At 52.1% G+C, this 23,703-nt stretch overlaps 1 protein-coding gene across 6 annotated transcripts in view; it reads left to right on the top strand.

The window, feature by feature from the left end:
- Window positions 1-22,641, top strand: part of ARHGAP27 (Rho GTPase activating protein 27) — a 33,742-nt gene extending 11,101 nt beyond the window's left edge. For 5 of the 6 annotated variants that reach the window (XM_053568059.1, XM_053568058.1, XM_053568057.1 and 2 more), the window contains 15 exons: window positions 13,003-13,398; window positions 13,852-14,037; window positions 14,284-14,364; window positions 14,439-14,522; window positions 14,987-15,054; window positions 15,320-15,410; window positions 15,890-15,994; window positions 18,048-18,149; window positions 19,562-19,673; window positions 19,830-19,952; window positions 20,050-20,148; window positions 20,337-20,414; window positions 20,494-20,628; window positions 20,790-20,895; window positions 21,002-22,641. In XM_053568059.1, coding sequence (XP_053424034.1) covers window positions 13,003-13,398; window positions 13,852-14,037; window positions 14,284-14,364; window positions 14,439-14,522; window positions 14,987-15,054; window positions 15,320-15,410; window positions 15,890-15,994; window positions 18,048-18,149; window positions 19,562-19,673; window positions 19,830-19,952; window positions 20,050-20,148; window positions 20,337-20,414; window positions 20,494-20,628; window positions 20,790-20,895; window positions 21,002-21,179 — 1,944 coding nt within the window. In that variant the 3' untranslated portion in view covers window positions 21,180-22,641. Of the gene's footprint in view, window positions 1-8,764; window positions 9,008-13,002; window positions 13,399-13,851; window positions 14,038-14,283; window positions 14,365-14,438; window positions 14,523-14,986; window positions 15,055-15,319; window positions 15,411-15,889; window positions 15,995-18,047; window positions 18,150-19,561; window positions 19,674-19,829; window positions 19,953-20,049; window positions 20,149-20,336; window positions 20,415-20,493; window positions 20,629-20,789; window positions 20,896-21,001 lie in introns of those variants that run through there. The other variant, XM_053568060.1, reaches the window with a different exon arrangement.
- The last annotated feature ends 1,062 nt before the right edge of the window (window positions 22,642-23,703 follow it).

Here is a 23,703-nt window from a genome sequence, read left to right as displayed (position 1 = left end):
CAGGCTCTTCTATTTTATTTTATTTTTTTATCGTTTGGGATTCACTGAGGGTACAAAGAATTAGGTTACACGGATTGTGTTTGTAAAATAAAGTCCCTCTTATAATTATTTCCCACCCCCAAGAGATGTGCCATGCACCGTGACCCCCAATCCCCCCTCCTGCCCCCTTACCACTTGCTCAGTCCCCTCCGCTCCCCATTGTATTAGCTTATCTGCTACCTTCATCATTTTCCTTTTTTTTTTTTTAATCATAGCTGTGTACATTAATGCAATTATGGGGTACAATGTGCTGGTTTTACCATTTGAAATATTTTCATCACACTGGTTAACATAGCCTTCCTGGCATTTTCTTAGTTATTGTGTTAAGACATTTATATTCTACATTTAGTAAATTTCAGATGTACCCTTGTAAGATGCACTGCAGGTGTGGTCCCACCATTTACCCTCCCTCCACTCATCCTCCCCTCCCCTCCCTATCCCTTTTCCCCATATTCTTAGGTTATAATTGGTTTATAGCTTTCATATGAAAGCTATAAATTGGTTTCATAGTAGGGCTGAATACATTGGATACTTTTTCTTCCATTCTTGAGATACTTTGCTAAGAAGAATATGTTCCAGCTTCATCCATGTAAACATGAAAGAGGTAAAGTCTCCATCTGTCTTTAAGGCTGCATAATATTCCATGGTATACATATGCCACAATTTATTGATCCATTCATGGGTCGATGGGCACTTGGGCTTCTTCCATGACTTAGCAATTATGAATTGGGCTGCAATAAACATTCTGGTACAAATATCTTCATTATAATGTGATTTTTGGTCTTCTGGATATATACCTAGTAGAGGAATTGAAGGATTGAATGGCAGGTCTATTTTTAGATCCCTCATTTTCCATTTTTTAATGGCTTTTGTCCCCTTCCCTGGGGTTTTTCAGCTTAGGAAAATAATCTATTTGTTTCTTGATTATTTTCCCTTTTACTTTTTCTTTAGTTTGGATGTGAACTCTCCTGGGTTTGCCCAGTTTATTTCCATCCCTCTGTACCTTTGCTCTGAGGCTTGATAATTCTTCTGCTTGATCTTTTAGGCCACAGATTGGAATCTCCAGAGTCATTATCATCTTCTTAGTTAGTACAGTGATATATTTTAGGTTCTAAAAAACAATGTTTCGGGTTTTTAACTTTTTGCCCGACTCAAGTCTCCTTAAGAGTTTTTGGTTTTTGGACAAGTTATAATTGCATTTTCCGGCCCCTCTGTCTTGCTAGTAGCCTTGAATTTTAACGTATTTAAAACATTAAACATATTTATAGATTTTTAAAAATCAAAGCAATATTAAGAAGTATGTTGTGGAAATCTCACCCACACCCCTGCTTCCTTGCACCGTTCTCTTTCAACTCAAACATAAACAGTTTCATTCATTCTCTATTCTTCCCGAGTTTGTGCCTACAAACAAGTATGACTACATATCTGATTACTTGATTTTCTGTCTGTCTTGCCTGTTTGGCTTAGAGTGTATCTTAGAGATTGCACTAAGAGAGGCTCCATCTCCTTCCCTACATCATTTCCACTGTAGGGATATATCAAAATTCATTTAACCAGTCTCTTGTTGATGGACACTTGGATTGTGTCCTACCTTTTACAATTATAAATGCCATAATGAATACTCTTTTGTACACATACAAGCTCTAGAAGTAGAATTTCTGGGCCAAAGGATAAATAGGTGTTTTGATAGGTATTGCCAAATTGCCAGCCATGAGGTGTGTGCCAATTTGCTCTCTCCCCAGCACAAAAGAGAGCATCTGTTTCTCCACAGCCCTGCTAACACCTTTTGTTTACTACCAATCTGAATATAAAATACATTATCTTAAGGTAGTTTGAATTTGCATTCTAGTGATGGTTGAGTATCTTTTTGTGTATTTCAGGCCCATTTGTTTCTCTTTTTCTATGAATGGCCTATCTATATCCTTGGCCCATTTGTGTATTGGGTTATTGGGTTTTTTCTTATTGATTCCTAGGAGCTTTCTCTGTATTAGGGGAAATAGCCCTTTGTCTATTACATGAATTGTAATTCCCCCACCCCATTTGTCTTTTGACTTTGCTATTAGTATTGTTTTGTGACACAAGTTTTCTTACAATATATTTATGTAGTCAAATGTATCAATCATTTATTTTATGGCTTTTAGATTTTGAGTCTTTGTTACAAAGTCTGTTAGATAAATAGTATATAGAATTTTGTTTGTTTTCTTCTTTGAGTATTTTTATGGCTTCATTTTTTTTGCATTTAATCCTCTGAGGGGTTTTGTGGGTAGACAGAGTGAGATGTGGACCCACCTTTATTTATTTTGTTCTGGATGGTCAACCATTTGTCCCATGACCTTTTCCTGACAAGTTCATCTTTTCCCCATAGTTTGTCATGGTGTCTGTAGCTGTTCTGGTTCCTGGCTGTATTGGGGTCTAACAGCAGCACTGCGTTGGTTTTTCTGTTCATTCTGCCTCCCCCTAGCTATTGAGCTGTTGGAGGGGTCGGATTTATATGTCTTTGCTCTTAAGGCTGGAGTCGGGCTATTGGAGACCCCACTTGGTAGAGGGCCCTGGAGTGGAGAAAGGATGGTGGTCTCTGGCAATGGGGACTGTAGTCCTAGGACACCTCTGGTATAAGGACACCTGCAGGGATTCTCCCTGCTCTCTGCCTCCTCCACACTCCCAGCCTGAAGGGCACAGTGCCTAGCTCACCCTTCCCCCTCCACCCTCTGGGGGTGAGGGTTCTGGCATGAGGAGGCCCACCCTGCTTTCCCCCTGAGGTCTCAAGTTAGGCCAGCCTGCCCCAGGGTCCCCTGGCTTACAGTCTCCACATGAAGTACAGCCTGTCCTCACCTGTGCTAGCTAAGTCCACCCATCTGTGTACTCCAGGTTGCAAGTGGAGCTTGCATTAAGCTTCCTAATTCTCATTTGTGCAGGTGGGAGCTGAGGAGAAGCAGGGTTATGTTTAAGCTTCCTTATTCTCAAAACCTCCAGCCCCAGAGCTGGAGCTTAAAGAAAAAGAGATTACTTTGTCTGTGACAGATCAGGGTATGGGAGAGCCAGAAGGGCAGGTTTGTTTCCAGATGAGTAATAGAGAACAACTTGTACCACTGTGTAGTAGTAACAGTGAGGATGGAGAATAGTAAAAAAGTTTGAGTGGGTATTTTTTTTTTAATTTTTATTATGAAATTTTTCAAATATACAGGTAAGTAAAAAGAATTTTTTTTTTTTAGACAACATGTTACTCTGTCACCCAGGCTAGAGTGAAGTAGTGTCATCATAGCTCACAGCAGCCTCAAACTTGTTAGCTCAAGTGATCCTCCCACTTCAGCCTCCCTAGTAGCTGGGATTACAGGTGGGCACCACCATGCCCAGTTAATTTTTTCTTTTTTTTTTTTAAGAAGTTTCACTTTGTCACCACCAATGGAGTGCTATGGTGTCATAGCTCACAGCAACCTCAAACTCCTAGGCTCGAGCAATTCTTTTGCCTCAGCCTCCTGAGTAGCTAGGACTACAGGTGCCTGCCACACACCCGGCTATTTTTAGAGACAGGGGCTCTGTCTGGCTCAGGCTGGTCTCAAACCTGTGAGCTCAGGCAATCCACCTGCCTCAGCCTCCCAAATGCTGGATACAGGCAGTATTACAGCTGTGAACCACCACATGTGGCCATTGTTTTTTCTTTTTTTTAGAGACAGGGTCTTACTCTTGCTCAGACTGGTCACAAAGAATATTTTTAAAAATGAATACAATTATACCTGTCACCTAGCTATAACAATATTTGCCATGTTTATTTTTATCATTTATTTATTTTCTGCTGAGGTATTACAAATTCCAGACATCCTATTTCACCCCTGAAAACTTCACACGCATCTCTGAAAAGTAGTGTTTGATTTTCATAACCACCCTTCCATTAGTATAGCTAACAAAATTAACATTTCGTTCCTGAATGTTGTCTAAGACCTAGGCTATAGTCAAATTTCCTCCATTGTCCCAAAATCTCTCTCTGTCTCTCAGCTGGTTTGTGTTTGAACCAGGATCCAGGCCAACGTTATGCCTTGCTTCTGCTCGTCTCTTTAATCTCTTCTGAACACCTCCCCCTACACTCTTTCCTTCTGCCTTGAGACTGACTTGTTCAGGAGTCCAGACCAGTTGTGCCGTGGAATGTCTGTCATGTACATTGGCTTCCTTGTGGCAGCGTTTCCCTGCCCTAACCCCTGTGTTACCTGTGAACTGGTAGGTCTGAAAAGCTCAGACAGGTCAGATCACTGGGGCTTAGTGACAGATGATGCTAAGGAAACTGGGTCAAGGATGACTCTGCCTGAAGTAACAAATGATGCTGACATGGGGGAAGGAGACAATTTGATTTTGGACATCCTTCAAGGCCTACAAAGGACATCTAGGCAGTAGTTGGATACGTGAGCCTAAAGAGGAGTTGTGAGTTGGTGACCTACAACCGGTCGCACTCTCCCAGGCAGTCGAGTGAGAAGGAAGGTGAGGCACCCCGCGCTGAGGCCACAGCAGAGGAGGTGGGGCCCCAGTGCACAGAGCTGAGAAAGAGTAGCAGAGGAAGAGGAGGGAAATGAAGGAGAGAATTGTCAGGAGTGACACTGGAGAGAAGTCAGGCCACAGGAGAACCAGATCTGTCATCAAGGGAGTGTGGAAGGCCTTTCAAACAGTGAGCTGGTGTCTAAGTGAGAGGACAGAGAAGTTGTTAAAAGAGGATTCAGAGCTGGGTTTAGGGAGCACACTTTTTCTTTTTAAGATGGAGAGACCCGGCTCAGCACCTGTAGCTCAGTGAGTAGGGTGCCAGCCACATACGTCTAGTTTGGTGGGTTCGAGCCTGACCCGGGCCTGCTAAACAACAACGACAACTGCAACCAAAAAATAGCCGGGCGTTGTTGTGGGCACCTGTAGTCCCAGCTACTTGGGAGGCTGAGGCAAGAGAATCGCTTAAGCCCAAGAGTTTGAGGTTGCTGTGAGCTGTGACACCATGGCACTCTACCCAGGGTGACAGCTTGAGACTCTGTATATAAAAAAAAAAAAAAGGATGGCACCTGTGGCTCAGTGGGTAGGGCACCTGCCCCATATACCAAGGGTTGCGGGTTTGAACCCAGCCCTGGCCAAACTGCAACAACAACAACAACAAAAAATAGCTGGGCATTGTGGCAAATACCTGTAGTCCCACCTACTCGGGAGGCTGAGGCAAGAGAATCACCTAAGCCCAGGAGTTGGAGGTTGCTGTGAGCTGTGATGCCCAGGAGTTGGAGGTTGCCATGAGCTGTGACACCACGACACTCTACTGAGGGAGATAAAGTGAGATTCTGTCTCTTAAAAAAAAAAAGGAGAGATCTTGAGTTTGTTGAAATTCCATAGGGTGAAAGGTAGTCAAGAGGGTAAGAGTTAGAGATTTGAGGTCACTTCTAAGCAAGTGGGAGGCTCTGGGGTCCTCTTGCCCAGTCTGGGGAAGTCCCTGTGCTCCCCCCCTTGGGGAGGAAGAAGGACTGGTGGGTGCAGACACAGATATGTTTGAAGGGATGGGCAAAAGGTGTCCTGATCACTTTTTCCACCTCCTTCCTCCTCCTGGGCTATGCTGGGTCACATCCATGGCCTTCACTGCCTGGCAGGTTCCTTGAGAGACTGTTTCTGACCCCTCCTGGCCCCTGTGGGCCTTGCTGGGTCTCCACCATCCTTACTGTGAGCTCAAGTACTGTGAGAGCAGGTGAAGGGGCTCCACCTGCAGTCCCCCTGCCCTGGAGGAGCAAGCAAGGCAGGCAGCCCCACAAGGGGCTGGGAGCAGAGTCCAAGGCCTAGGGCACCCTATTGAAACCTGAAGTCAGAAAAGCAGAAATGCAGCCCTGCTTTTCCCCACGTGCCCGTGGGTGTGGGAACCCCGGGACCTGCTCCACTCTTTCACAGAAACCAGCCCTGTGAGGGAGCAAGGATGACAGCCCCCATCTGCAGATAAAGAAACTGAGGCCCAGAAATTCAAGTGGTTGTTCAGAGAGAAGCGGAAGTAGCATCTACACAAGAACCCCTGTCTCTGTACTCCTGCTCCACTCCTGTTTCCTTTTAATCAGCTGATGCTTCTGTCCTAAGCCCCAGAGAAGAATCTCACTTAAAGCCATTACGTTTGGAATCTCCTGCTATATCCCTGTGATGAGATTACTTGGATCCTTGGCGCCTCACCTGGGCTACACTGTTGAATCCCCTGAGGACCCTTAAAGTAAAATCCTTTGTGCCAGATGCAGTGGCGCACACCTGTAGTCCCAGCTACTCAGGAGGCTGAGGCAGGAGGATCGCTTGAGTCCAGGAGTTCTGGGCTGTAGTGTGTTATGCTGATCAGGTGTCCACATCAATGTGGTAACCTCCCAGGAGCGGGGGCCATCAGGTTGCCTAAGGAGGGGTGAACCGGCCCTGGTCGGAAGGAGAGCAGGTCACAACTCCTGTGCTGATCAGTAATGGGATCACACCTGTGAATAGCCACTGTACTCCAGCCTGGGCAACACAGTGACACCCCCCCTCTAAAAAAAGAAAAAAAAAAAATACTTTGCCCAGGCCCTAGCCCAAGCCAGTACCATCAGGATCTCAGGCTGAGCTAGATGAGTACTGTGAGGCCTGAGGACCACAACCCTGCAGGGTCACCCCCAGCCCCACACATGGGTAGATAGGTAGCTCCAAGCCAGGCTGGGGTGGACAGAGAGAGACCAGCCTCTGTCTTGGCTGGACTAGGTGCAGCCGAGGGAAGGACCATCCTGTGAACACAGTTTAGCTCAAAAGCTCATGATTCCTTCCTGCTCTCCCTCCACCCAGCCCAAGTGGCATACAGCAAGCTACTGAGTCAACAGGGGGGTGGGAGTGTGGGGGGTGTGGGGGAATCATGTCCCCTCACTGCCCTCTGAGCCAGTCCCAGGGCCAAGTCCCTGGTGTAGGGGCTTTCTTTTGCCTGTAGCCCCAGAGCATAGGATTTTCTAGTACACCTGCTCCTGCCCCAGCCCTTCCTAGGGGGGAAGGGAGGGGTGAGGTCAGATGGAGAGAGGCAGGGTATTGTGCAGCTGGTTGTTCTGGTATGTCCCTGCCCCTCCCCTCCTGCATGTGCCTCTCAGAGGCAAGAGGGTGTGGTCGAGGGTGGAGGACCCCACTAGGGAGCCCTGTGGTCATCACCTCCTCTCTCTGGGGTAGGAGAGGCCCCGACAGAGTCTAGGAGGCACCCTGTGTGACCAAGAGCAGGCGGGAGCCAGGTAGGTTTCTCAGTACCTGCAGTGCAGGCGGGAACCAGTCCTGGGGGCCTGACCTCTGGCAGGGAAGAGAGCAGGTGAGATACTGGCTGCCAGTTCCGTGGTCCCAGCCCCACACACTGACTGGTTCCTGCCACAGGGAGGCCCTGCCCGCCTAGTCTGCCTTCCACATCTGTCCTCTCTCCCCTCCCCAACCCAGCTTCTCCCTGAGGGCTCAGAGTTTTTGGCTGTGCTGACTGGAATTTACAGAGGCTATTCCTGCTTCTGGGCCTGGCCTCATCTGTCTTGGTGACCCATGGGGTGCGCGCGCGTGTGTGTGTGTGTGTGTGCGCGCGCGCGCGTGTGTGTGTGTGTGTGTGTGTGTGTGTGTGTGTATTAGTCTGCACCTGGGGTCTGGGTTTCTGAGCAGGGCACAGGGGTTAGGGTAGGGAGGGATAGAGTTTTGAGGGCAGAGTAGGGCGTGGGGCCCAGACTTGCTTTCAGTGTGTCCTCCCCAGGTGTCCCCCACCCCAAATCCACTGGCTCTACTTGGGTGTCCTTGTTCTGAGCCCCTAGTGGGTGCAGGAGAGGGGGAGCCTGGGGACATGGGCTGGGGAAAAGGGAGAATGGGGGAACAAAAGGATCACTGAAATGGAAGAAGGGGCCTGAAGATGAGAGGGTGAGGTCAGAGCCTGAGCTGGGAGGGTTGAGGCCTTCATGGGGGAGCAGGTTGGCAGGGTGCTGACTGGCCCTTGAGGCTGGGGAGGAAGCCCCTCCAGTAGGGGGTGGGAGGGATAAGACGGTCCCCAAAGGCTTGGAGGAGGGGCCACAGCTTCTCACTCAGGGCTTGTGTCCACTATGCATGGCTGGGAGCTGAATGACAGGGTGAAGGAAGGGGAGACCAGGAGAAAGATCTGACCTCGCTAAGGAGGGGCAGCTGGTGCCTGTCCCCCTCCTCTGGGTCTTTACAGAGTAGGGGAGGGCCACGGACATGTTGTATATGCATGTGGGCACGCAGGTGTGGGAGGGCACAGTGCCTGGATGACCAAATCTGGAGGAGACAGACCCAGGCAGTCAGGCGGGCAGATAGTGGTGTGGTCAGAATCCCTCCTGTCCTCTGCATGGCTGGCAGGATCCAGACACTTGTTCCTTCTGATACCACATCTGCCCAGACCCCTTCCTCTTTGGGAACCCCTCCCCTCCCCCCACAAGCTTCCTCTTTCCCATCACAGCCTCCGGGGGCCCTGGGGGAGTTGACAGCCTCTCATTGTTCTGTTTCCGCCCCAGGAGCTACTCCAGGCCAGCCCTGCCCTGGCACTCAGGGGCAGGTGGTGGGTGCCCTCTGCCTGCCCTATCCTGTGCTATAGACCTGCAGCACCACCCCTCCCCAGCAGGCTCTTGTGGCTATGTCTGGGCCTGGGAGTCAGAGTTCATCAGTCATCAGAGACTCACATGGGACAGCCATTAGTGTTTCTGGAAGCATAAAATACCCCCAACCTGAGGCCCCTGCACCCACCCACTTTGTCTCAGGCAGCCTCTGTCTCAGGCAGCACTCACTTCCGCAGCCCTGACAGGAAATGGGCTGGAGTCTCAGGCTCCCGCCATCTCAAGGCAACTTCTTGTTTCCCTGTCGCCCTGTGCCAGCCCTGGGGTTGTGCCCTTGCACTCCACCCCCAAATCTTCCCAGGGCTCCGTCCCAGCGGCTCAGAGGGGCTGGGATGGTAGACATGATCGCCAAACTGACCAGGAGGCAGAATCGGACCCTGCAGACACAGGTAGGGGACGCTGGCTTTAGGTGTGGCAGAAGAACCTCTGGGGTCTCCTCTTATGAGCTGGGTGAGCTGGGGCTCAGAGCAGGGAGTCTTCTGGAGGTTGGGGTTTATCTCATCTTTTATCTTTTTTCTCAGAGGCCAGGCCTATCTGAGAGGTGGTCAGTTTGGGCAAGAGAGGCAGAGGTGCCACCTGCTCTGGACAGGGGAGGGAAGTAGAGACCAGGGACATGCTACCGTGAGGAAGTGCTTGGGGTACTGGCAGCCTAGTGTGGCAAGAACTAAAGTCCCATTTGGCTCATGCTTTGGCCTGAGGTGGGGAGGCCTCTTGTCTCTAAGATATGACCCAAAAGCTTAAGAGTGAGGTCCCTGTTTATGGCTGCATCTAGGTCTTGTCTGCACCTCCATGAGCTGGGGCAGGGGTGGCAGGTCCTCCTGTAACCACTTGAAGGCTGGAGGATGTAGAGGACCTGGCCCCAGCTCTGGTCTCTAGGAGCTGGTCAGAACCCAACTATGGCTCTGCTTAAAGAGGAACACAGCTCTATCTCAGCACTGTGGGGTCTATGGAGAGTTCTAGAGTTGAAGGCACCTTAATGATGCTGCAGTGCCACAATGCCTGGCTATTTTTTGGTTGTAGTTGTTATTGTTGTTTGGCAGGCCCGGGCTGAATTCAAACCTGCCAGCTCCAGTGCATGTGGCTGGTGCCCTACCCACAGAGCTATGGGCACCGAGCCAACAAGCTCTGTTCCAAAGAGCCCAGCTCATCTACCCCCCATGGGCCCTTACAACCCCTGCCCCAGGGATAGGGAAGGCCACTGACTCAGTGAATCTAGCTGGGGTGGGTAGGAGGTGTGTCTGGTTCATCCGCCTTCCTCTATCCCCTGCTTCCATCCTGACCCCCCAAGAAGTCCCTTGGTTTCTGTAGTTCAAACCTTCATTCCCAGGAAGTTCTTGCCTAGAGCTCACCCTGTCTCTTCTATAGTGTCAGGTGTATTTGTGTGTTTGTTGCTGAATTTTGGCAAGAGGTTGAATTGTACACTCAAGCAGTTAAGTGTTTGGGGCAGTTCTGCTGTGTGCTCTGGGGTATTGGGCCAGCTTCTAGGGGACAAATAGAATCAGCCACATCATCCTGGGTCTTGCTTTCAAGAAAATCCTGCCTTTGGGGGGCAGAGAAGGGGGGCAGACAGGAAGACAACTGACCAGCAAGGCAGAATGCCACTGGGCCCTGATGAGCAGAGTGCCAGCAGGTTAGACCCCTCTCCAAAGAGGCTTATGAGTTCAGTGCCTTGGAGCAGCAGGGTCTGGGCAGGCAGAGATAAGAGGAGGAAATTCCAGGCTGAGGGAGCAGCGGCAGCAGCTGGAGCAAGGCACGGAGGTAGGAAGATGCCTTTTGTGCTGGGGGTGGTGAGTGGCCTACTGTGGTTGAACTGCCAGATGCCACCTGAGGGCTATGGTAGGGAGAGCAAAAGAGGAAGTGTCACAGAGGGTCTCATCTCTGAAACACAGGAACCTGGAAGGGTTAGGGCAGTGGTTCTCAACCTTCCTAATGCCGTGACCCTTTAATACAGTTCCTCATGTTGTGGTGACCCCCAACCATAAAATTATTTTCATTGCTACTTCGTAACTGTAATTTTGCTACTGTTATGAATCGTAATGTAAATATCTGATATGCAAGATGTATTTAGGTGATCCCTGTGAAAGGGTTCGACGCCCAGAGGGGTTGCGACTCACAGGTTGAAAACCACTGGGTTAGGGGAAGGAGTAGGAGTGAGGAACTGATAGGCTGGGTCCCCAGCTCTCCCTGCCCCATGTACCTGAGACCAGCACAGTATCTGAAATTGTCATGCCCCTGCTTTGACTGGTTTTGCTTTCTTACTGAGCAGTGATCATCACTGGCGTGCCGTGCATTCACTTATCAGCCGCTGCCACCACCATTTACACTCATGTGAACTTGAGAGTCAGCCCCACCTGGACAGGGATTTGTGTCCATTTATTCACTGCCTGGAATAGTCCCTGGCACAGAGCAGGCACATCTTTGTTGGATGAATGAATGTTTTTCTTCTCTCTCTCTTTTAGCATCAGTTTGCTGAAAAAATGAATGAATGTTTTTTTCAGGCTCCTGCCTAAGACCCAGGCAGAGGCTACCTTGAGCAGGATATGCTTCCTTCTTGAGGAGTTTAGAGCTTAGTGAACATGTCTCAGTCAACAGAGGAACTTCTAGGATTTTCTAAACATTTTATTGTATGAAATGTTGAGGCTGCAGAAAAGTTTGAAGAAGAAACAAAACATAAATATAATTGCTATGATCACATTGCTCAGAGAGGAACCTCTGTTAAGCATTTCTAAAAACACAAAATTGAAATTATGTTAACTCTACCATTTTGAAATCTACTTTTTCCCTGGGGCATTATGTATTCTTAGAGAACAGTATTAACCCCTGAATGCTGTTCTGCTGCCTGGGGTTGGATAATGTAGTTGTCTATCCCTCTGGTGGCCTGAGAGTACTGGACCACAAGTGTGGTGGCACATGGGAGGAATCTCAGGAAAGGTTTTGAACATGGCACCTCAGCTGAGTCATGAACCAGATATGAAAGGGGCAGAGATAGGACAGGGCAGGCTGTAAATGAGCCAGACCTGCAGGAGACATAGCAAAGGGCGGGGACCTCTAGCAACTGGTGTTACTGGAGCTTAAAGTTCAAGGCAAGGGACAAGGAGTGGCAGGAAATAAGGTAGAAGCACGGGCAGGCAATAGTGGCCTCCTATGCCTGGTTAAGGACTTAGACTTTGACCTGCAGCCAACAGGGAGCCCTGAGGTGTGAATCATGTGGTAAACATGACCAATCTCACATTCTGTGGGACTGAACCCTGCAGCCACCCTCACTTCCTTTTGGAAGGAAACAGGGCTGTACCTGTCTTTGCCTGTCCATTTTCTAGCCCATCTGGCTATCAGCTCTCTCTCTCTCTCATCTGGAATTGATTCTGACACCTGCAAATTCCACAGTGGAAAATTCTAGCCCCAAATCTAGAGGCCATATTTATTCCAAACCCAGAGCTTTCTAACTGGGAGGGAAAGAGGGGTGGGAGCTTTTACTAGGGGCTATAGAATGCACAGGGCTCTGGAGGGGAACCACCAAAAGGTGGATCCCAGGCCACTTCTCTGTTACTGCCCAACATCTTACTTGCCCCTAAGAGGGCATAGTTGTGAGATCTGGGTTATTGGTATTCTATTATCGTTGGGGGGGGGGGTTGTTTGTTTGTTTGTTTGTTAGAGATAGAGTCTCACTTTGTCGCCCTCAGTAGAATGCTGTTATGTTACAGCTCACAGCAACCTCCAACTCCTGGATTCTCTTGCCTCAGCCTCCCGAGTAGCTGGGACTACAGGCGCCCGCCATAACGCCCAGCTATTTTTTTGTTATAATTTGGCTGGAGCCGGGTTCGAACCCGCCACTCTCAGTATATGGGGCCAGCACCCTACTCACTGAGCCACAGGCACCAACCGGTATTCTTAATTATTGTTAATAAATATCCATCTAGGGCACTAAATACTTTAAAAAACATTTCAAAAACATTTCCTTATTATGTCTCTCTCTCTCTTTTTTCTTTTTTTGAGACAGAGTCTCAATCTGTTGCCCTGGGTAGAGTGCCACGGTGTCATAGCTCACAACAACCTCCAACTCTTGGGCTCAAGCAATTCTCTTGCCTCAGTTTTTTTCTATTTTTAGTAGAGACAGAGTCTTGCTTTTAGCTCAGGCTAGTCTGGAACTCGAGCTGAAGCTATCCACCCATCTCGGACTCCCAGAGTGCTAGGATTACAGGCGTGAGCCACCACATTCTCTCTTCACTACAATTTCTGTAATGGGCAGAACAGACATTTTATACCTGAGGAACTGAGGCAGGAAGGCAGTGTGACTTTCTGAAGGTGGCCAAGTTGCAAGTAGTGAGTCAGGACTGTGTGACCCCATGGGTCCTCTGAAAGTCAGGTACCCTTCGTCCTCCCATAGGTGGATGAACCCGCAGAGCCCGTGTACGCAAACATAGAGAGGCAGCCTCGGGCCACCTCGCCAGACACGGCCAAGACCCCCCATCCAAGCCCGGTGTGGGAGACACACACGGATGCTGGCACCGGGCGCCCCTACTACTACAACCCAGACACGGGCGTGACAACATGGGAGTCGCCCTTCGAGGCTGCAGAGAGTGCCGCTAGCCCGGCCACCTCCCCGGCCTCGGTGGGCAGCCGCGAGAGCCTAGACACCGACTGGGGCCAGTACTGGGATGAGGAGAGCCGCAGGGTGTTCTTCTACAACCCCCTGACGGGAGAGACAGCCTGGGAGGACGAGCTTGAGGACGAGCTGGAGATGCAACCCAGCCTGAGCCCCGGCAGCCCCAGGGACCAGAGGGTGAGAGGCGGGACCACCTCTTAAAACCCCTCGACGCGCCTCCTGCTCCACCTAGACCCCACCAGGGCTGGCGGGGGCGAGGCCATCCCTGAGATCCCTCTGACCCCGCCTCTTGTTTCCCACAGCCCGGGGTCCAGATGTGGAGGCGGGGCCTGGTGGGCGGGGCTACATCTGGGAGCCCTCTGGCCCCGCCTCTGTTTCCCAGAGACCCAAGGGTGAGGGGCGGGGCTATCCCTGGGAGCCTCTGGCCCCACCTCCTGCTTCTCACAGCCCCAGGGGCCAGAGGACGGGGTGGGCCAGGGTGGGCGGGGCTATCTCTGAAATCTGGCTACGCCTCCTGCTCCGCCTAGCCCCAAGGACCCAAGGGAATGGGGGTGGGTCTGGTCCAAAAGAGGAGGCCAGGAGGCAGCGCTGGCACTGAGAGCCTCTGACTCCACCTTCTCATCCTTGCAGCCCCCCACCCCCGAGACGGACTACCCCGAGTTGCTGACAAGTTACCCGGAGGAAGATTATTCCCCCGTGGGCTCCCTCAGTGAGCCCGGCCCCACCTCACCCCCCTTGACCACACCCCCCGGCTGGTCTTGTCACATCAGCCAGGACAACCAGACGCTTTATACCAACCACTTCACCCAAGAGCAGGTAGGGGCAGTGGGCAGATGGACCCAGACAGCCACGGGTTTGCATCCCTCAACTTTCTTTACTAGTAGTTCCCCTTAGTACTCTAAACTGCAGCTCCCACAAGGACCCTAGGCCAGCCCAAGACACGGAGTCACCTGCATCTACCCCTCAAAGCTCCCTGGTGCTGTCCTAGACCCTGCTTGGGGGAACCTTTTCCTCTCCTCTCACGAGCTGGGCAGGGGGCCCTGATCACCCCTCTCCCCACAGTGGGTGAAGTTGGAGGACCAGCACGGGAAGCCATATTTCTACAACCCAGAGGACTCTTCCGTCCGGTGGGAGCTGCCCCAGGTAAACAAATGGGGAAAGGAGAATGCTAGAGAGAGAGGAAGAGACTATATATGATAGCATCTCTTTCTCTCTAGGTCCCCGTCCCTGCCCCTCGAAGCATCCACAAATCCAGCCAAGACAGTGACACCCCAGCCCAGGCCAGCCTCCCGGAGGAAAAGGTAAGAGGGATGGCATGAAGGCCCTGGAAGGACGGCCACAGAAGAAATGGGTTTCTGGAGATCCTGGGGGCAAGAACTGGGTGAGACATATCTGTCTCCTCTATAGGTCCCAGCACTACCTCCCAGGGGTGAGTGAAGTTTGCAATTGGGAGAAAATCTCTCCTGTAATGGCTACTGTGGGCTGCCCAGGAGGCTGAGCTGGTGACGAAGGTCTGATGAAGACCCAGGCTCAGCCCACAGGGAGTTGCAGCTTGGGGGAAGACTAGCTCCTGCCTCCCCCTCAAAACCCCCATGGTTCACCCTCAGAACTATTCGCTCTTTCCCCTTCTGTCTCTTCTTTTTTTTTTTTTTTTTTTTTTGCAGTTTTTGGCCAGGGCTGGGTTAGAACCCACCACCTCTGGCATATGGGGCTGGCGCCCTACTCCGTTGAGCCACAAGTGCCGCCCCCCCCTTCTGTCTCTTAGATCAAGACACTGGACAAGGCAGGGGTGCTCCATCGCACCAGGACAGTGGACAAGGGAAAGCGGCTCCGGTAAGGACCCACCTGCACCTAGACCAGGGCAAGGTGGGCTTTAAAGATGATGTTCTCTTCCCATGTGCCAAGACTCTCACTAATCTTTGTAGTGACTTCATGAGCGGTCCTGTGAGGAAACTGAGGCACTGAGAGATTAAAGTTATTTGCCCAAAGTCCTAGGCTATGTTTCTAAGCTCTGTGCCCCACTCCTGGGGGTCACAGGGGGGCCTCAGCCTTGGACAAAATCTAAGTCCTGCCCACTCTGCTTCCCATATCCATACAGGAAGAAGCACTGGAGTGCCTCGTGGACAGTGCTGGAGGGTGGTGTGCTGACATTCTTCAAAGATTCAAAGACCTCAGCTTCGGGTGGCCTGGTGAGGCCTAGGCCCCCAAGCCAGGGACTATCCTGTCTGTTCTTGTCTGCTTTGGCTTAGAAAAGGCCAGCCTGAGATAGGTCCATGAGTGCCAAAGGAGTTGGGCTTTGGCAAGGAGCAGGTGATGACAGCAGAGTCATCTCAGGGCAAGCAATTGTAGCCACCTTGGGGATAGAGAGCAGTCTCTGAGGGTGGGCAGCTCCAGGCTGGAGGGTCGGAAGGATGGGGAGGGCTAAGCACTCCTGCTTGCGGGGGTGGGGGCTCTGCTCCTTCCTTCCTCTCCTGGGTGGGCAGACAGCAAAGGACAAGCCAGACAGCCGGACCTCTGGGTTCTAGGAATCCTTGGGATTCTTTCACCCAGAGCTCTTGCCTGGCCACACCAGTGACCCCATTGTGTCCCTAGAGCCAGGGTGCTGTAGCAGGCCCATCTGAGCTGAGGGCTTCTCGTGACCCTGACCCCAACCCTCCCTGTCCCACAGAGGCAGCCTTCCAAACTCTCCACCCCTGAGTACACGGTAGAGCTGAAGGGGGCCTCTCTGTCCTGGGCTCCCAAAGACAAATCCAGCAAGAAGAATGTGCTGGAGGTGAGTGGTGGGATTGGGGGAAGGAGGGGAGGGGCTTCCTAATGTCCAGGGACCCTCAGCCAAGCCCCAAGAAGAGGACCTGGGAAGAGTTGGAGCTAGCAATCTCAGGGCTCAAGGCTAAAGCCGGCCCCATCTCAGTGAATTGTTCAGGCTTTCTGGCATCGTGGGTTTTTCAGTTCCCTCTCCAGAAGTGGAGTTAACAGTTCTTGCCCTGGAGGATGGTGAGAAGCAGAGGTCTCTGGGAGATGGAACTCTGTCCCACCTAGAATGTCAACCCTCATCCCAGCCTGAAACAGGGACCTCCTGGTCCCTAGCTGCTTACTCTGATAGGCTGGGCTAGGTCTTTCTCCCCAGGTCCCTGCCCCTGCCCCTGGCCCAAAGCCCAGCTTCTGACTGGACTGGGTTCCCAGTGAATAAGCCAGGACAGTGTACACACTTCTCAGCCTTCCCAGCAGGAAAGGAGAAGGGAGAGAAGACCCTGGCAAGGGTCCTCCCAGTGCCACTCCCTTCCCTGTCCAGGTGCTGTCTTGTTTTTAAACTATTCCTTCTTTTCACCTCAGTCCCTAAATATTTTTAGACAGGTTACAACAAAAACACATGTGGTAAACTAATAGAACTAGGACCAGGCAAAACAAGTGAAAGACAGGCTGAAGGTGGAGGGGAATTAGGGGCACATGATATCCAGGTGCCAAGGCAGTGGTGATTGAAAAGAATTGGCTCCAGTTTTCCTGGTAGCTAATGTGAAAAGAGAAGTCCTCTCAGTTAAGTGGCTCTTGTTGACAAAATAATAATAAAGCCTACCCTCAGGGTCAAAGCTTCTTCCTAACTCTTAGCACAGCAGGTCTTCCTGAGGACCCCTAGCCACAGAAAATTTCAGTCTCAGTCCCCCTAAGAGCCACTAGAACTTAGCTTGCCTGTGGGTTCAACAGGATGAATGTTTTGTGAAATACATTGCTGTGTAGTAATACAGCTTTGCCTTCTGTATGAAACTTTCAAATATGAAGTGGTTGTGTTTTGAGGGAGCTGCCAAAAATGATATGGAGGTTTTTCAGAAGTGGTGTGAGGCTGTTCTTTGGGGTGATCCCCACCAGGGTTGAGGGGGCTGCCTCTGAAGGGTCTCTAGTATCTTCAAGGGAGGTGGGGGCATATTTTTCTTTCCCCCACCCCCATTTTTAAAGCAGTTTAACTAGTATTTATGCATAAGTTTAAAAGGAGGGTGGCCGAAAGACAGTGCTCTCTGATTCTAGAGGTGTTCCCCGTCTGAGACTGTTTCTGCCTCCTCTGTCACTCAACCTAAAGGGCAGGAGTTGGTGTGAGCTGCCACAGCCCAGCGTTCACATTAACCTGGAACGTGTGGTCCTCAGAGCGAGAGTTTGACCAGGGACCCACCCAAGCTGCCATCCTCTGAGAAAGGGCTTTGAGTTTCAGGCTTGTAGCAAGTTTTCCTCTGGCATTTGTTTAATTTATGCTTTTCAATGAAGTGGGCTGAAAGGGAATGTGTTGCCCAGGCTGGATTGTGGGAGAGAGAGGGTGGGTAGGACATGCATATGAGAGAGGGCTGGCGGGACACTCACTTTCTCTGGGATCACCTGTGATCTGCTTTCAAATCCTCACTCCACACATTTCCTTCACTGTTAGTTCTAGTGGCCGGGCTCTCCCATAGCAAATGTCTTTCCCTTGGTGTTTTGCAGGCCAGTGCTCTGGGTGAGGTCTGCCATGTCCCACGTATCCCTAATGATGGGATAAGGCAGGGAAAATGCAGCAGACAGTTGAGCCATGAAGATCTGTACTCCATCACCACTAGCCATTTCCCATGAGGAAGTTGCTTAAAGTCTCTGAGCCTCCGTTTGGTCATCTGTGACACAGAGAAGCAATCACCCACTGCTTTAAGTGAGGCAGAAGCCCTTGGCCTACAGTGAGGCCCTGGCTCCATTAGGTTCTAAGTTACTGGGGGTAGAGACAGATCTTCATCTCTGTTTTCACCCCTCTGAGGGTCAACCCTCAGGGAAGGCCCAGGGAACCAGAGATGACACAGTGCCTTGTATCTCTCCAGCTGCGGAGCAGAGATGGCTCAGAGTACCTGATCCAGCATGACTCAGAGGCCATCATCAGCACCTGGTACAAGGCCATTGCCCAGGCCATTGCCCAGGAGCTGGTAAGCAGAGACTGGGGGCTCTCAGGCCAGTGGGGAGGGATGGCCAGCTATTGTGCAGGGCATCTGTGCCCACTATGGGACACAGGGAACTAGCTCTGTGGCACCAGTGGGTGTCACTCCCTGCATGGCTGGGATGGCAGGATAAGCTGCTAAAGAAACTGCCTTCTGTGAGTCTGTAAATCCAGCCCTGGGGTGGCCCAGGTAAGAGTGGGGGCATATCCTCCTAGAGGAATTTCCCGCTTCAAGGGAAGCAGGAGGAAAAGTAAATATTCTGGGGACCAGCTTCAGGCTGGAATGGGCAGGCTGAAGCTGGAAGGTAAAGTTTAAAAATATTGATTTCAGGAGTCTGCTATTTCTTAGTTTCAAAATATCAATGGCATAAGTAGAGATAGGGCGGTCCCTTCTGGCAACTAGTGAACTGGAAATGACCTGGGCTTTTTGACACTTTTGACCCTTAGTTCCCTATGAATCAACACTGGGTGCAGTTTTTTTTTTTTTTTTTGAGACAGAGTCTCACTATGTCACCCTGGGTAGAGTGCTGTGGCATCACAGCTCACAGAAAACCATTCTCTTGCCTCAGCCTCCCAAGTAGCTGGAACTACAGGCACCCACCATAACGCCCGGCTATTTTTTGTTGCAATTTGGCCAGGGCTGGGTTCAAACCCACCACCCTTGGTATATGGGGCCAGTGCCCTACTCACTGAGCCACAGGTGCCACCCAGCCCGGCTATTTTTGTTGTTGTCATTGCTGTTTAGCTGGCCGGAGCTGGGTTTGAACCCCCCAGCCTTGGTGTATGTGGCTGGCGCCTTAACCACTGTGCTATGGGCGCCAAGCCACTGGGTGCAGTTATAATAGAGGTACCCTGTTTCCCCGAAAATAAGACATCCTCCAAAAATAAGACCTACTTACAGGAAAGATAAGACGTCCCCTGAAAATAAGACCTAGAGCATCTTTGGGAGCACACCTTAAAATAAGACACTGTCTTATTTTCGGGAAAACAGGGTAGGAATTCAGAGCCAAGGAGGTGACATTGGTGCAGTTGTTGATAGTGCCCTGGCCTTAGCTGGAATTAGACGCTCAGAACTGGGAGCCACATACTGAGAAACGCTGACCTAATGGTGTGCACCTACAGGAGCTGAGGAAAATACAGGAAGAGGGGGCCAGGTACTGGGAGGTGGGTAGGGGAGAACAGGATGACTGGTTCCAACACAGTTAGGGCTCTAGGCATCTGAGAGAGGCCAGTGTTCTGAGGTTCCATAGCAGAGGTGAGGGGAGTTAACCTGGTTAAGGAAAGAGAAATGGGTTTTGGGGGGCACGCCTGCTGGGAGGGCATTTCAGGCCCCTTGCCCCATCCCAGAAATGAGCCCCAGCTGGCCCAAGGCCCTGCCTCTCTGAAACTGTGTGATTCCAGTCCTCAGACTTGCCCCGGGAGGAGGAGAACGAGACCTGCAGCGCGGACTTCGGGTCCAGTGAGCGCCTGGGAAGCTGGCAGGAGAAAGAGGATGACGTGCGACTGAGTACAGGTGTCACACGGGGGCGAGCGGGGTTGGGGGTAGGAGGAATAGGGGGTATCATCCGGGAGACCTCTCGTGGGAGGTGATGACTGCCTCTGGGACCTGATAGGCCAACAACCAGATGCCAACAACTGATTCACACAATCCCACTTTCTCCTGCCGCAGGAGCACCCACTCTGGGTCCCGGGGGCCTGGAAAGCGACCTGAGCAAGGTCCGGCACAAGCTCCGCAAGTTCCTCCAGAGGCGGCCCACGCTGCAGTCACTGCGGGAAAAGGGCTATATCAAAGGTACCGGGGCACACGGCCACGGGTGGCACAGGTGGCCTGGGAGGCGCAAGGCAGTGCCGGACGGCCGCTGGGCTGTGCTGACGAGCCTCTCCCCCAGACCAGGTGTTCGGCTGCGCGCTGGCCGCGCTGTGCGAGCGCGAGCGGAGCCGGGTGCCGCGCTTCGTGCAGCAGTGCATCCGCACCGTCGAGGCCCGCGGTAGGTGGGGCGGCGTGCTGGGCGGGGCATTCGGCGCCCAAGAGCCTCCTGCCAGGACCGCAGGATGGAGAGCCCTGGGTGGGTGCTGGGTTGAGTGGGAAGAGCAGAAGACCCTGAGTAGGAATCCTAGGAGCGTCAGCCTCACCCCACCGTACCCAACCCGGTGTCAGCGCCTCTCTCTGCCCCAGGGCTGGACATCGACGGGCTATACCGCATCAGTGGAAACCTGGCCACCATCCAGAAGCTGCGCTACAAAGTGGACCACGGTGAGGCCTGTCCCCTATCCCGGCCCCAGGGCCCCAGGGCGTGAAGGGGCCTTGACCTCCTCCCTTCCTCCGTCTGCAGATGAGCGCCTCGATCTGGACGACGGGCGCTGGGAGGACGTGCATGTCATCACCGGCGCCCTGAAGCTCTTCTTTCGGGAGCTGCCCGAGCCCCTCTTCCCCTTCTCTCACTTCCGCCAGTTCATCGCGGCCATCAGTGAGCACCTATGGGAGATGGGGCGGATAGGGAAGGGGTGAAGCTGTCCTGCCTTGGGCCACCTACTCGGCTGGGCTCTGAGCCCTCTCCCCTCACTAAGCCCACCCTCCCTTTCTTCCCTCCCCGTCCAACTCCCGCCTTCTGACCCTTCCCTTGTCCAGAGTTGCAGGACCAGGCCCAGCGCAGCCGCTGTGTACGGGACCTGGTGCGCTCGCTGCCTGCCCCCAACCACGACACACTGCAGACCCTCTTCCAGCACCTGTGCCGGTGAGAGGGCGAACGGGCGGGAATGGGGAGGCGGGTCCTTGCAGGACTCCCCCCCGCCCCCATTTCCCTCCAGCTCTGGGGCTTGATTCCACTCACCCTGCCGTAGGGTGATCGAGCACGGCGAGCAGAACCGCATGTCAGTGCAGAGTGTGGCCATCGTGTTCGGACCCACGTTGCTCCGGCCGGAGGTAGAAGAAACCAGCATGCCCATGACCATGGTGTTCCAGAACCAGGTGGTGGAGCTCATCCTGCAGCAGTGCTCAGATATCTTCCGGCCTCACTGACTGCGGACCAGGGACTGGGGGTGACTGGAGGTCACCCAGCTGGAGTTTCTGAGACCCTCCGCCTCCCACCTGTCTGCAGGCAGGTGTGACTTCTGTACCCCCTCGGTTCAGAGGGTATGGTTACCCCTGGTGGGCAGTTCACAAAATGTGACACGCACACCACCCCCACCCCCCACCATTCCCCACCCCAGCCCCAGCATGTCCTATTTGGAGGTTAATTGGGTTTTGTTTTCTATCACAGCAGGCAGTCTACCATGCTTGTGGGAGAGTATGTATTGGGGGAATTTTCTGGGAAGGACCATGCTGGGATGAGAAATTTAGTGAGGGGCTTCCTAGTTTCTTCTGTCCTTCACTGAGACCCGTGGGCGCCCCCTGTGGCAGTCCTGAAGCAGCTGTGACAACTTCCCCACTGTAGAAACATGACTGACCAGGCCTCCAGCCTGGGCAGCTGAACCCACTTTCCTTAGGCCTCAGGGATAGCTCCTGCTGACCCTCTGGCAGGCTGGCCGTGGACCAGTTTCCTGTTCGGGTTCAGTGCCTCTGCCCTCCCTGACTCACCTGTGTTCTGTGCAAGGGTTCTTTATGTTAGCTAAATGTATACCCTGAACCTCCACTAGAAGTGCACCATTTCCACACACCATCCCATTTTACAGATGAGGAGACTGAGGCTTGCAGAGGCAAAGTGACCTATTCAAGGTCCAGTGAATGATCTGACTCCCCAGAAAAGTCTCCTCTCATCTTAGAGCACAGCCTGAGGTCAGGGGGATTGATCCTTTCATCTATCCACCCCCAACCTCTAGCATGGGCCTGTGAGCTAAGCAAAAGGACTAAGCTGCGTGTGTTCTGTCTAGACTGGGGTAGGTCTCTGAAGGGAAAGAGGGAGCCTGTCCTAGCTGTTCTCTCCTGAGGGGAGAGGAAAACACTGTAGGAGCCCCCAGCCTCTCTTGGCACTCTGTCTGCCAAATATGCCCACCTCATGCCCACCTTGCCATGAAGAGCTGGGAGAGGCTATAGGGTAGGGGACAGGAGGGTGAAACCTCAAGACAAGAAGTGTGAACCCTGCATTCAGCTGTCCCTCCCCTCCTCAGACATGAGCCACCTCAGCAAATGGATCTCAGCCTCCGGCCCCACCCACCTGTTCATTTATTCAACAATGACAGCTAATATTTATTGGACATTTGTACCATGCCAGGCATTTTACTTGGATTATCTCATTTGTTTGTCACAGCCAATATTTATTGTCTGCTTTTCTGTGCCAGGCACTGTGCCCTGGGGTGAGGGAGAGTACATCTGCCTGCCATGGTGGAACGTATGGTCTGGCAGGTGAGGCTGACTCGTGCCCACCCCCAGTGCCAGCGGGGCCAGGGCAAGAATACGTGGAGACCTCATACCAAATGTACAGACATTTAAAAGCTATAAATCAAGCTAACAACTGTTAAATAAAGTATGTTCTATTCTCCTACTTTGACAGATATGCTTTCATAATGACCTAAAAGGCCAGGTTCTAATTTAAACTTCTTTGACTTCTAAGTTCCCTGCCTGGATGGTTGGCATGAGAAGAGCTGACCTGGCCCTCAGCCTGCCCCCTCATCTTCCCACCCTCAAAGCCGTCTTGCCCCAAGGAGAAGTCCACATGGTCACATGTGGACATTCTAGTCCATGTATGCAAACCGTTCATACCTCCTGCCACCAGCTGCTACTTAGCCACCCCACTGGTGACACAGTCGACCCTTTGAGGGAAAGGGCCTGGGTCTCTTTGGGAAGAACATTGTAGGGTGCCCCATACTGGGAGTATGGTCTAAAAGGGAGGAATCTTGCCTTTGAGAGGGCTCCACAGATCCCTCATCCTGGGAGCCATAGACAGAGAAGGTCCCATAGCAGGGACCCCTGTCAATCAGGTCTAAGGATGGAACCGGACAGACCTTAACTAACCAATTATTTGCTTAACTACCATATAAGAGCTAGCAGTGCAGGGTGCTCTGAGGTGTGTCATGGGGGGACTGTTGCCTAGGGATTCACGATGCCTCTGCAGAAGCCACATTTGAGTGAAGTGGTAAAGAATGAAGAGGAATCAACCAGGCGAGGAGTTCAGGGCCGGGTGTCTAGTCAGAGGGAATAGCATGTCTGGCTCAGGGGCAGGGGAGCTTGTGGGGAGAACAAGATCTGAGAGAAAACCATCATAAATGGAGCCCAGCAACCAGTGGGCATGGGCACCAGGTGAAACTAGACAGCTGGCAGGGGACAGAGCATGTGGGGCCTATGGCTGAGAACTTTGAGTTACCAGGACAACGAGCTGGAGGATACTTGGGTGGAATTTTTTTGTGTGTGTGAGAGTCTCACTCAGTTGCCCTGGGGTTGAGTGCCATGGTGTCACAGCTCATAGCAACCTCAAACTCTTGGGCTCAAGCGATTCTCTGGCCTCAGCCTCCCAAATAGCTGGGACTACAGGTGCCTGCCACAACGCCCAGCTATTTTTAGAGACAGGGTCTTGCTGTAGCTCAGGCTGGTCCCATGAGCTCAGGCA

Source organism: Nycticebus coucang, chromosome 18 (assembly GCF_027406575.1).
Source record: "Nycticebus coucang isolate mNycCou1 chromosome 18, mNycCou1.pri, whole genome shotgun sequence".
Classification (NCBI taxonomy): domain Eukaryota; kingdom Metazoa; phylum Chordata; class Mammalia; order Primates; family Lorisidae; genus Nycticebus; species Nycticebus coucang.
The sequence above is the reverse complement of the archived record's forward strand: the minus strand, read 5'-3'. Positions and strand labels throughout refer to the sequence as shown.